Source organism: Lepidochelys kempii, chromosome 10 (genome assembly GCF_965140265.1).
Source record: "Lepidochelys kempii isolate rLepKem1 chromosome 10, rLepKem1.hap2, whole genome shotgun sequence".
Taxonomy (NCBI): Eukaryota; Metazoa; Chordata; order Testudines; family Cheloniidae; genus Lepidochelys; species Lepidochelys kempii.
In genome coordinates this window covers 85,536,568-85,550,430 of record NC_133265.1, presented here as the reverse complement: position 1 = coordinate 85,550,430, position 13,863 = coordinate 85,536,568, and the positions used below count along the sequence as shown (strand labels likewise).

The 13,863-nt window shown below is 42.5% G+C and overlaps 1 protein-coding gene across 2 annotated transcripts in view; it reads right to left on the bottom strand.

Moving 5' to 3' along the window:
* The window catches only part of IQGAP1 (IQ motif containing GTPase activating protein 1), a 179,893-nt gene that overhangs the window by 112,025 nt on the left and 54,005 nt on the right, over window positions 1-13,863 (bottom strand). For both annotated transcript variants that reach the window (XM_073304652.1, XM_073304653.1), the window contains 6 exons: window positions 12,174-12,250; window positions 8,700-8,767; window positions 7,937-8,050; window positions 7,392-7,570; window positions 6,029-6,119; window positions 5,445-5,608 (listed from right to left, as the gene is read on the bottom strand). In XM_073304652.1, the coding sequence (XP_073160753.1) occupies window positions 5,445-5,608; window positions 6,029-6,119; window positions 7,392-7,570; window positions 7,937-8,050; window positions 8,700-8,767; window positions 12,174-12,250 (693 nt within the window). The remainder of the gene's footprint in view (window positions 1-5,444; window positions 5,609-6,028; window positions 6,120-7,391; window positions 7,571-7,936; window positions 8,051-8,699; window positions 8,768-12,173; window positions 12,251-13,863) is intronic.

The following is a 13,863-nucleotide window of genomic DNA, read 5'->3' as shown; positions in this document are numbered from 1 at the left end:
AGCCAGTAACCGCAGTCAGGTCCACAGGGTAGAAATTGCTGCCCTTCTTCAGAAAAAGCAAGATGAGCTGTGGGATGATTCTTTGCATTTACTTCTAGGATGCTAAATTCCCAAACTTGCACGATGGGACTGAATTCTCCTAATCAAAAAGGCAGTCTTCAAAATAAGATGGTGTAAAAAGCACTCCAAGAGAGATTAAAAGGGGATCTCTTTCCATGAGGTTTGTAAGGACAACATTAAGATCCCACATTACATGGGATTCTCTAACATATAGGTAAGTATGTAGTCATCCCTTTAAAAATCTAGACACCATGAGATGAGTAGGGTCTCTTGTACTTGTACAGAGGTATCTCTGTCAGTAGCAATCAACTTGCCAACAGCCAGACTGTCAGATGTGGCAACTGTCTAGATGAATTTGACCTTGATATCTGGAGAGTCTGGAAGTGTTACAGGAGGCTAAATAGACATCCTGAGATCTGTTAATCAGAACTGCCTCAGCCAATATGGAGCTTCAGGATTAGCATGACTGCCTCCTGCCTATTTTCGCTTATCACCCTGAGAATCAATGGAATCCATGGAAATGCATACATGAGACCTCACTTCTACAATATGAGAAAGGCCTCGTAGAAGGAAGCTGGGTTCATGCCCCTCGAATCAAACAACTGGACACTTTGTCATCTCTGGAGGTAAACAAGTCAATAACAGGATTTTCCTTTTGGTGAAATACTGATGTAATGATGGAGCTCTTCAGAGACAACTTGTGGCTAATGATGGATTGTCTGCTTAGGAAGTCTGCTAAACTGTTGAGGCTCCTGGAGATGAAGTGTATTGGAGTTACCCTATTTTGACATAATGTCCATATCTTGATAGCCTCCTGACATGTGATGAGCAGGTGCTTCCTTGTTTATATAAAACATTTGCAAATGTGTTGTCTGTGAAAATCTGCACAGTGGAACATGGAACAGGTTGGAGTGACATGTAAATTAGTCTGATTGCTCATAATTCTAGAATACTGATGTTCAGAGTCATGTCTTTTGGGTTTCAAGTTCCTTGTATCTGGAAGTGGTCCAGGTGTGTGCCCCAACCTGTGCCTGATGCATCTCTGATCAGTGTCTTTGTAGGTGGAAGTATAGAGAAATGTACCCTTTTCCAAATATTCTTGGGGTCTGACCACCAGTTCAGCAGCTACAGAATGTGAGCTGGGACCACAACTCACATGATCATTTGATGGTGAGATGATACACTGATCTTAGCCAGTCCTGTAATGGACACAAGTGAAATCTGGCTAGCGTTGTCATACACATGCAAGCTGACGTGTTCAAGAAGTATGCAGGGTTGAGTCTCTATGGGAAGAGGGGGAATCAATGCAGGAAACTATGTCTATTCCAGTCTTCAGTCTTGCCTCAACAAGGAAGCCATACCAGTTTTCAGTGCTGAGGTGGGAATCCATGCCGAAATGGTCTTTGATGGTCCTGAATCCTTTCCTGATGGTGCTGTGCAATTTTTGCAGGTACCAACACAGTAGGCCCTGTGTGCCAGCCAGCAGAGGCATTGGCTGACTGGGACCTAGAAGAGACTAGATCCATCTACGAAGTCAATCCTCGCTCTTCAGGGTCTATACTCTCTCTCACTGGTTGTTCCAAGGGATATAACTTCAGATGAGTGTTCCAATAGAAAAGAAATGGCAAACCAAGCAACTATCTAGCACATGGCTCTCACTGAGACCAAAAAAAAAAAAAAAAAGACAGTGGCCGTGGCCATCTGCTAATGGCATAAGTCTGTTGCAGGATGGCTATGCTTCGAAGCCCAAGGGCTTTGAATCCACCATTTTTGGCCCAGATAGGGGTGCCAAGGAAAATTTAAATTTAAATCTGTTTGGGTTTATAACACAATTAAATAAAAAAGGAGGAAACATAAAACATAGATAGGGAATTAACCCTATCTAACTAATTAATCTGCAAGAAAAAGATTCAGCTAAGGGGTAGCATGAAGACACCACTTGTTCCATCTTGCGTCCACCAGCAGTGAGAGCGCTGAGGAACACCTATGGCTGCTCTGCCCTTTATCCCTCGGGTGCAAAGGCACAAGGACATACATTGCGCAGGCACAGCCCAACAGTGCTATTAAAAGATTCTGATCTCACATGCACACATGTACCTTAGAGTGGGATCCAAACTGACACATACTTGAAGAACAATTCTATATTACTTGGAGGTTGCTGCAAAGGCTAAAGACCTTTCAATATCACTGTCAGATATCTCAAATTGGGAATTACTGGGCACTCATGAAGCTAGTCATCCATCTGAATGCTGGCTTGTGAAAATGCATGTGACACGATTACCTTGGTACCTAGTGCTCTGAGCCTCAGTTTCCCCTCTTCTGGCTGAAGGCATTTCAATCTCCCACTCTTGGCTAGGCCAACTCCAGTGCTTCTTACTGGCCTCTCGCCAAATCATAAACCCATCCCCTTTTCCCACAGTAAACAAAGAGTCCAAAACAATCATTCAACAATCTCAGGCTGGATCATCAACCCAACTCCAGGCTCAAAAATTCTTCCACTCCTTATGTTGGGGGGAGAAAGATTTCACATCACCTTCCTCAATAAGCCTGTAGGGGTTCAGCCCTCCTTCTACTCTGAGTTCCTGCTCAGACACACTGTACAAGCAGCAGAGGTTCACCTTCTCAGACCCCTTGCTTCAACTCCCTCAACCAGTTTTTACCTCCACCTGCCTGTAGGCCTTTTCCACAGCCCCTTCCTTGGCTCCTTGTGTTTGTGCATGTGTCTCTCTCTCTCTCTGTTTTCCTTTGGCCCACTTCAGAGAGCCTCCTAGCACTCTCTGCCTCCATCTGGCTCTATTGTCAGGAGCAGGAAAACTCTTCTACATGTCTCTCCCTGATCCTAGTTCTCTTGCAGGTCTCTTCCCCTACCAAGTTAAGCAGGCTCTTCTCTATTATAGAAAGCCTCAAAACCCATCATGTGAGCAGGCAGATCATTAGGAACAGGTAGTCCCACTGCCTTAGAAGGCAAGCCCACTCTGTGACAAGAAGTATTTCCTTTCCTTCTTCAGGACAAGAGATCTGTGAGATAGACATGGGACAGAAAGAACATGGAGCAGTCTCAGGCTTGGTCTACACTTAAAAGTTAGGTCGACATAACTATGTCGGTCGGGGTGAGAAAAAAATGCACCCCTGACCAAGACAGCTAAGACAACCTAACCCCAGTGTAGGTGGAGCTAAGTCGACGGAAGAATGCTTCCATCAATGTAGCTAGTGTTGTTCAGGAAGGTTATGTTCCTACACCAATGGAGAAACCTATTCCATCAATGTAGCTGTATCTACATTATGGGGTTGTGCCAGCATAGCTATTCTGACATAGCTAGGCTAGTACAGTCTCTGCAGTGTAGACATAACCTCAGTTTCCTTCAATATCTGCAAAGAAGTCTCTACTTACTTCACTAAGAGGTTCTTTCTAGTGTTGAATAGCTTCCCAAAATTTATGAATCTCCTGGAAACCCTGAACAACAAACTCTGCCAAGGCAGAGTCTCCTTTCACAGGTCAATAAGCCCTCTGCCCATCCAGGTCTGTTAGTCCAAAACACCAACAGCAGCAGCTGTGGATGGTAAACCCTTTTTTGGAATTAAAGCTAGCAACAGTCCCCTGGGATCTAGAGCACAATCCTGTGCAACCAGCTGCCTTCTCCATGACACTACAGCCTGAACCACAAGAGCGCCATATTGAAGGGACAAGTGGAAAAGAACAGACTATCCCGGGGGAAAACACCTCTCACCCTCACAAAGACACACATTCTTAAAACACCACTCCTCCCCCTCCACTCCACCAATGGTGGCAGTCTTGATCACCCACTTGTCTCCTCTTCCCAGAAACATATTTGCTTTTTCTTTCATAATGCCCCTTTATGCATGGAATTCCATGCTCTCAATGAGCAGATCTGAAAGGTTACTACCCTGTCCTCCTTCAAATCCCTCCTCAAAATCTACTTCTGCTGGGATGCCTACAAGAAATCACCCAGTGCTTAATCTGTAAAATTGGGATAATACTTTCCTACCTCCTAAGGGCAGAGGATAGGTTAATGTCTATGAGACACTCAAATGCTATAGTGAAGAGCATTATGAATAAATCAATCTTCAAGAAGAAAACGTGTTGACCCTCCATAAGACCTATGACAGTTCAACAATTTTAGGAGGGTTGCCAATGGATTCAACCAAAATTATGCAATGTAATAATGATCTTTATCTTCTTAATGTTTGTGGGCTCATGGACTTCAAAAATGTCAGAGCTTTATTCTCAGGTTGTATAAACTGAATTGTTGCCTTTATTCCTGGCTCTGAATGTACTTGGTATCCTACTTCTTTATCATGTTAGACCTTGTAAAAGACAAATTATTAAAAATATACAGTAGTAATAATCATCCCCTCCACTATTGCAGTTCTCTGTAATAATATGCATACAAATATTACATAAACTAATATACTTTGAGGCCCTACTAAGTTTAGAAATCTACACTAATGCATTCTATAAACAGCATTCATATACAATATACATGCAAAATTCACTGAAGGTTAGGCTTAAAATAAGAAGATAACTTCAACCTTAACTACAGAAAGATTATCTATAAGGAAAAATATCATATGCTTATCTGTATCATAGATATTTACAATAAAGTACTTGCGCACTGAACATAGTAAAGTAAGAGGGCATAAAACATTATATACATATATGCATTATGTATTTATTTATATTTTACATTCATATTATTATAGTTACATACACACACTTTATATGCACTCTTCTCCTATGCTGTGATGACAGCTAAGTGATAAATACATTTATCATGCACTCTTCACTATACTAATGTTCCAGACCCTGTGCAGCTTCAAACCTGTCACAAAAATACTTCCTTTCCATATTCCCAAAGGTGGACTCTCCCCCTCAATCACACCTGTCCAAGGTCCAGAATGAGCAAGATTCAGTCTTGGATTAGGCACTGCTTTTCCATATTCAAAAATATGATTATTTTGAAATCTGCAAACTTTAAATTACTGTATAGAAGAGTTTCCCAATATTGTAGTGGGTCCCTAGGATTCACTCCCAACCCTTCAAGACCCTAAAATATCAGCCTTTAAGTTGTGACATTTATCATTCCTGAGTAATGCCGCCGTTTCAAACTCACACTGATAAAGCCTTTACACCATACCATCAAGTATTCCATTATACGTACACAATCACAGTGTTTCTTGCACATGTGGTATGCTATTGGAATATTAAGTTTACTTTTTAAATACAAAAAACTCAACAAAATTAAAGTTTTCCAAAGTAACATTAACTCTCATATGGGAGTTTTGTGATCATCCCATATGATTAATGTGTGATGGTTTGTGGTATTATAAATACTTTCACAATGATTACATATGCTTTTCCATACCTCCTGTTTCTGCTGTCTGTCACTCAAGAGCTGCTTGAGATACCAGTCACAATTTTCTCGCTGTAATCCTCGAAGCCCCAGGGCTGGTGATGTCAAAACTTCAAATAATGCTAATGCATCTCCCTGTTCCAAAGCCAGATCTACCTTTGATAGGGCTGAATGTGCTAGGGAGAGAGCAGAGCAAAGTAAAGTAAGGGTCAAAAGCTGAATGTAGTGATCATTAGGCTTCTATAGCAGAGGCCTCAGAAGGCATCTCTTCCTGAACACTACTGACTGATGGTTTAGGCCTGGAAGTCTCCAGGTCAGACTCCAGAATCTCTCAGGAGGGACTTTAACAAGAGAAAAGAGATGAAAATGGTATGTAATACTCAGGGCACAGAGTTTAATGGGGACCCTTCACTTCTTTAAGGGGCCAGGGGTGGGACAAGGGGCAGGATGAATTCAAAATTGAGAAATACTATGAACAAATATAGCAAGGAGAGCTACTCACTTAGTTCAAAGTGCAGGGATGGAAGGAGGAGTAAAGGAGCCACACAAGTCTGAATACTCTTTATCCAGGCCTATTAGTTCAGTGGGAAACTTACTATTGACTTTGTTGACATTGCCCTGAATTTCAGCTTGAGTCAGCAGCTCTTCGTACACATCCCTCTCTCTCTCTGAATTCTCAGAGGCAGTCTGACAATGAAACAAAATTATCATCAATGCAACTCTAGAGCAGACTTTGTGGTGTGTTGTTTACAGGCCTCTTACAGTCCTCCAACAGAAAGGGCAGTGAACATAACTAATGTTCACTAATGGTGGGGGGGGGAATAGCTCAGTGGTTTGAGCATTGGCCTGCTAAACCGAGCATTGTGAGTTCAATCCTTTAGGGGGCCATTTAGGGATCTGGGGTAAAAATTGGGGACTGGTCCTGCTTCAAGCAGGGGGTTGGACTAGATGACCTCCTGAGGTCCCTTCCAACCCTAACCTACTAAGATTCTTCTATGATTCTAAAGTACACCCACATGAAGTTCTAACCCACTGCACAACAGGTCAGCAACAACTACACACACATAAAAGGGAATCCTAGAAGTGAATATTCCTAGGCGCGCCCATACACACAGAGTATAGATCTCCGGCAAACAGAGAAGGACACACAATACATAAGACGGGATGATTTCATTTAACAGCTCTGTGTGGGCACACAGAAGGAATTCCAGGACATATGATGCAGTAGATCCAGTTAGGCAGACACATACAGGTTCTCAAACTGGAAGTGTTCCAAACCAAATAAATAGATATGATATTCCAGAACAGGCCACATATCTAAGTATTGCTAATTTGCCTATCACTGTGGCAGAGAGCAGCAGACAGATAGTTTGGGTAGAATTCTGTAAACAGATTAATTTACAAAGTAACATACCATATGCTCACAAGCTTTTGGGACCACAGTGTTTAGACTTGGATGTGTAGTGCTTGTAAATATCAGCCTCCATACAGTAGGATTACTCACAGCCTAGGTAGACTTGCAGATTCACGAAGCAAGTTTAGTCTAGGTGAAATTCTAGAACTAGTTCAAACTTTGTGGGATGGTGGGTTTGTTTCATATATACATTAGAAAGACTCAAAAATTCTATAAAAATAGGACAGGCTTTACTGATGTCTAGAATAAGACATCTCCTCTATGTTCTTCCACCATGCATATTCCTTGGGAATCTGTGTGTAAGAGATTCAATTACAAATCAGATTTAACACTATAATGTCTGCTTTCTTCCATCTCATAATACATCAAATGAATCCCTGGAGACTACAGTGGAATTTCACTAAGGATAAATCTGGCCTAACATCTTACACAAAAGACTGAACAATATGTTTTCACTGGATTCTATGTGCAATCTCCTCTGGTGACATCATGAACTCGACACAATGAACATGAATTCGTAACTAGACAGGAACATTGATTTTTACCCTATTTTTGGCATTCTCCATCTTGTCCTTCTTTGCCCGGTACAATGTGTCCTGATAGATTGATGCCAGGAGTTCATCAAGATTCACCAACATGGCATTGGAGTTTTTCATTGCCATCAGGGTGTCAGACGGAACTTGGCGGTCAATTGCTTCATTAATGGCAATAACAGCAGCATGCACTGAAAAACAAATCACAGGTTCCCTGTTAACTGCAAAGATGACTGCTCTGCCCTGTAATAAATTAAAGGCTTATCTGGGAAAGAAGAAAACAGCTGACTAGGTCTTTGACATTGTTGCAAGAATTATCAGTATATAAACTGTAAGTAAGACTTTGTATTTTTGACACAGGTAGTACCTTATTTCCTGATATCGCCGTTTGATTTTGACCAAATCAAATTCAGATTTTCTAACAAAAATATCTTGGCCATAAAAGGCCTGTGTTGACTTAAACAATAGGGACTATTAGAGCTAGATTATAACATGCACTTTCTATCCAATCTGGCCATTTAAACGGTCACAGAGGATGAAAATCCATTTCCTCTTACACGCTGCTTCATCCACAGAGAGTTCATTAGCTAAAATTCCTCCAATCTTGCTGAAGGCAGGCATCTGAATTCCATACTTCTCCAGCTCACTCCTCATGTTACTGATCTCCTCCTCTGAAACACAGAGGAAAAAGATGTAATGTAGGCAGAACATTCAGAATCAGCCCTAAGACCAGCTATTGCTGCAGAAAAATTGGAACAGCTACAATAGATTGTAAATTGCCCTTTCACAAATACTTTGTGCATGCAGTCTGAGAAGAGACAAAACTCTCCTATATTTGTTCCAATGATTCAAATGGGAGGGCCTCATAGAAATCTGTCTCACTACATAGTTTTGTGCTCTTAATGACACAGGTTTGAAACAGATTGTGTGATTCTTGCATGTCTCAAAGTATGGCTGCCAGCAGGGCAAAGAAAGTACATATACAACATCCTACAAAAGTTTGTTTTCTTCTGCAGCTGGTGCACTGGAAGGAAAAAGACTAAAGCCAAGGGAAGGGGAGGGAGAGACAGTGGAGACATACTACTGTTAACAGAGCCAGTAACTAAAGAATTCAGAATAAAACTTTCTCCTAAAAGTCTCCTTCCCCAACTTGTATGGGAAGAATCCCGCACCCATTAAACACAAATGCAGTTACAACCCTGGCTGCCTTTGGGCATTAATCCCCTTTCATCCATTATGTACAGCATCTACTGGAGTGAGTAAACAGGGCATGCAAATTCATAAACATCTAAATCTCAGAAAAGCAAGAAATCTCCATACCTGTGAAGTCCACCTTTCCATATAAATCTTGAATCTGAGGGGCCAGTCCCAGTTTAAACAGGTACAGACTAGGAAACATAATGCAGGAATAATTAGCACTAATTACTCCTTGTGGTCTTTACCCCACTCACAAGTAAATTAAGGGAGATATAGACATTAGGCTAAGTGGAAAGATTTCTAGATGGTTAAAACCTGCCTTTTCAATTGTGATGGTGATTGATTCTCCCAGTGAAGCGTTTGTGTATGAAGGAATGTCACCATGAAAAAAGAATAAGCCCCTCCCCAGAAAGAAAGATCCATATGGTTTAGGAGCTCTGGATTTAAAAGTTCCCTTCTGATCAGCAGACATCTGGTTGCACATCTGGGTAACTTCCTACCAAAGATTTGCTTTATTCTGTTGGTTATCAGCACAGAGCTAAACCCTACAGTCACAAACACACCATGCAGCTACCTAGGGTGGTAAAGAACATTTGTATATTCCTTACTGCACTAGGTAACTGCAAGGTGTGCTGGTGCCTATAGGGTTGAGATTGCAAAGTGAAGTAAGCTAAATTGAATTAAGGCCACTCTAATTCTGAATATAAGCGTCAACACCAGGGTTTAATGCAATTTAACTTATCCATTTTAAATTCACACTTTTAGTTAATTCAAATTAACTTTCCTGAGTGTCCCCGCATAGACAAGTCTTTACTCTTGGAGACCTCTATGTTGCCCATTATTTATATTTCAGCAAAAACCTGACTCATTCTGAATATCTGGATTCTGATTTACACATCACTGGCAAAGAGGACCAGACTGACAAGGAGATGTGAACATCTGCCAGCTGAGTCCAACTACTCAAAGAATAACTGCAGCAGCTATCGTGAAGCTGCCAGTAAGGAGCAACTTCACCACTAATAATGACCCAAATTCCTTTCATACTGGTCAAAGGAGCATAAGCTACACAGTTCCATAATTGGCCATCACACAATGCCAAGTGTTCCTGACCACAAGTTATACTAAATGTTGGGAACTGAGTTGAAAGCAGGTTCACTTCTACAAAGAATCTGATTCTACAACAGCTTGAAACTTCTGTTGATGTTCAGCTATTTGCAATCTATTTGGATGTTTCATCCTCAGATTTCACCCTGCCAAAGGATCAGAAGCAAAAGAACAAGCTCCTTCTTGAGGACTAAAACTGAGTAAGCATAAGATGGAGACCAAAACTGATATGGCTCAGTGCTCTATACACAGAAATGTCTTAAGGAGCATTCTTCATGTGAAGCCCACTAAATATTTGTCTGCCATCAGATTGGAAACCTGCATCCAAACTGGTTTAATCAGGAAAGACTAAGTCACTGCAATGCAATGCTCTGTCTCTCTGGAGCATGAAGCGGCAGCAAAACTATCCACTTCAACACACACTAATGAGGCAAAGACAGAAGTAGCTAGCACAGCCAGATGGATCTTTCTAGTTACCTCGAGAGGTGAGAGATTATCCCTCGGAGCCTCTGAAAGGATTTTAAAGCTTTACATGGCTTTTCACAAAGCCCCCAAAAGCCTCCCTGATTTATCCTAAAAATAAACATGCTGCACACAAAAGGCCAACCTCACCTTACTCTCTACCTGCTGCTCAGCTGAACAAACAAGCCTGAACCTATTCTCTTCAGACATAAACTGAAATTCATAGTTCATTAGTAGGTGAAAATTAGTGTTGTCACTTTCCCTTCTGCCTCTCACACTGCAGCTCTAGATACAGATTCAGACAGTGCACACAACAGTGAAAATCTAGAACCATTATAGAAGTAAACATACATCATATGAGAGAGAGTAGGGCATGTGCATACTCATGCTTCTGAACACCCACAGTATGTTCAGACCCTTTAAAATTTTCAATTCAGTGAGATTTTATTAGCGTGACAAGCTATGCAAGTGTGGCCAAAGTGAGGGTGGGGGTGGGAAGAGCAACCCTTTAAAGCACACCCAGGACAGCGCTTCACACTATGTTTGGGATTTCATCCTCATGACCAGTTGTTATTAGTGTCCATTCCTGATCTGGTGGCAGGACAATACATAATATAATACTATCTCGACTGCCTTTTATGGACACACAAATACTGTAGATTCCACTTATTGAGCAACCCCTTGGTAGCCAACAAAAAGTTGCTATTATCCAGCAGCTGCTAATAAGTGGAAGGTAGGTTTGTGAGACGGCAGCCAGAGAAGGAAGTGCCAGAACTTCACTTCCCTGGCTGCAGCCTTGCAAACCTGGCTGCGGGCAGGACAGCAGCAGGGATGGAGGCTGCAGTCTGGATGCCAGGACTTTCCAAGGGGAGTGGGGGCTCTGAGGGCCCACAGAGCTGCATGATACCTTTCCCCGCATTCTCCACACATCACAGCAATTCCTTCCGTATGCAGAGTCTCCCAGAGGAGTCTCCCAGGAGTCTCCCAGAGGAGCACAGGGAGAGGTACCATGCAGTTCCAGCATCGGGACTATTGCTCCTCTCACTCCAGCTACTGCTCTGCTCACAGCCTTCCCTCCCCTCTCCTTCCAACCCACAGCCTCTTACCTCCTGTGCAGAGCCTGTGCAAAGGCAGGTTTTCCAGACTGCTGCCTCCTCCCCACCCTCCACTATTGCTTTGATGACAGTCTCCTCTCCCCTCCCAGCCCCCTACCTCCTGTGCAGGCAGGCTTCCATGGCTACAACCCCAGAGAGAAGCACTGGGACAGGCTAAGTACTGGCCACAGGCAGGTTTGTGGGGCTGCAGCCAGGGAAGACAGGTCCCAGCACTTTCTTCTCTGGCTGTAGTCCCACAGACCTGCCTGCAGGGGTGCTCAGCACATTCTAGTGCTTCTTTCTGGGGCTGCAGCCCCACAAACCTGCCTACAAGTAGAACCTTTCTTCCAAAAGACCTTGTGAATAAGTGGCATGGTGTTGCCAATATCCGGATCCCATTAATATGAAAGTCAATGGGGTGGGATTGGTTCCCAGCAAAACGTTGCTATTAACTGTAAGTTGTTTATATCCAGGTCGCTATTAAGTGGAACCTACTACATATGCCTCCCTGGGGTAGGGCACTCTATACTGCACACATCTTCAGAAAGCTCTGAGTACACTGCTTGCCTCTGGAAACCATGATTCACAAAATATGCACGTAAACACACAGTCCCCAAGGAAGGAGATTCACAGCTGTACACACCCCATCTCTAAGGCTTAGGAATCCTAAGATATATATGCTGCCTCCAATGGCTGGTGATCTCACTCACTCTTAAACATGCATAGCACTTATCCCTGGAAACATCAATGCATTCATAATTTCATAGATGCCACTCCTGGAAGCTGCAGACCTTCCTTTAAGCCCACAGTACATTCACCCCCACCAACTCTGAATCAGAATGCATTCGCACTCCCACAGACTTCAGATTTCTAGGTAGCCTTCATGCATTCACAATTCATTCACTCACAATTCAGCCTCCTGCCTAACACACATTACCTGAGTGCATGGATACAATAGATGCAGCGTGGCATGTTCTTCCGATCATAGATGTCAGTAGTTTCTGGGTAGAAAATCTGAATATAAACAAAGTTAACCATCAGAATGATACCCCACTCTAGCCATCCAAGTAGGAAGGATTCTGGCAATCCTAAAACTGCTCCAGCCCAGTTATGAGATAGGTAATTCATGGAGCACAACAGAGCTCCACATTTCTCCCATGCGTCTACCATGAAACCTGTTCCCCACTTCCCTTACATGTACTCTCACATCCACACCCCTGCTCAACCCCATGCCCCTTTTACATGACCACCCCACACTGGCTCCCCACAGACACACTGTGTGGTGTATCTGGGGAAATGGGTTGGAGATGCTGAGGGAGCCAAGAGATGAGCAGGGATATTTACATGAGGGGTTGGGGAAGAGGATTTTGTTTGGACTGGATGGGCAGAAGGGGACTATGTGTGAGTGGCCTAAGGAGAGTGGTAAAGATAGTGTTGTGCTGCAAGGCACCCGAGGCCATATTTTTCAACAAACTTTGGGGGCCATATTTTTAATTGTTCATCCCCAGCGGTTTCTATTATCACATTCTCAGATCCAGAGCTCTTTTGAAAGTCAGGCCCCTTAAAGGGTTAATGTGGAAGATGTCACTACATAGATTTTAAGGCCAGAATAGACCATTATGACAGTCTGACCTCCTATGAGCACACCCAATCTTGATTTAAAATGGTCAGTAATGGAGAAACCATCATGACCCCTGGCAAATTGTTCCAATGGCTAATTACTCTTGCTGTTAAAAAAAATTATGCCTTATTTGTAGTCTGAATTTATCTAGCTTCAACTTCCAGCCATTGAATGTTAGACCTTTCTCTGCCAGATAAGAGATTATTAAATACTTGTTCTCCCTGTGGATACTTATAGACTGTAAATCAAATCACTCCTCAGCCTTCTATTTATTTTATTAAGCTAAACAGACTGAGCACCTTGAATCTATCATTATAAGGCATGTTTTCTAATCCTTTAATCATTCTTGTGGGTCTTCTCTCAACACTCTCCAATTTATCAGCATTCTTCTTGAATTGTGGGCACCACAACTGGACACAGTATTCCACAAGTAGTCAACATATTGCTGATATATTCCCTCCATTTCCTCAATGCCTTACTCAAGCCCTCTTGCCTGACCCAAGTCCCTTTCTCTCCACCTGTCCCCCACATTCTCTCTCTTCTCACCCAGAGCACCATCTCTCCCCCAGAGCCCATTCCTATACTTCCTGCTGCTCAATCTGCTCCTCTAGATCACCAAGAGTTCATGCATAGCACAGCTGATAAGTCAGGAGAGAGTTGGGTGGAAAATTTTGACAAAATTCTAAAATTAACATTTTCAAGTGAGTATTTTTTTTAAATGCAGACAGCAGGTTGAGGTATACAATAGTGACCCTTGTGTGATTAAACACATGGACTGTTCCTGTTACATGTAATAAAAGCATGAGGAAAAGTTGTTTTGCGTATAAATCTACGCTCATGGTTTGACTTTCAGTACAATGTTCCCAAAGATTTATAGATTTTAAGGCCAGAAGGGACCATGGTGATCATTTAGTCTGACCTCTTGTATAACACAGGTCATAGAATTCCACCCAGTTACCCCTGTTCTTAGGCCAATAATTTGTGTTTAACTAAAGCATCTTTCCAG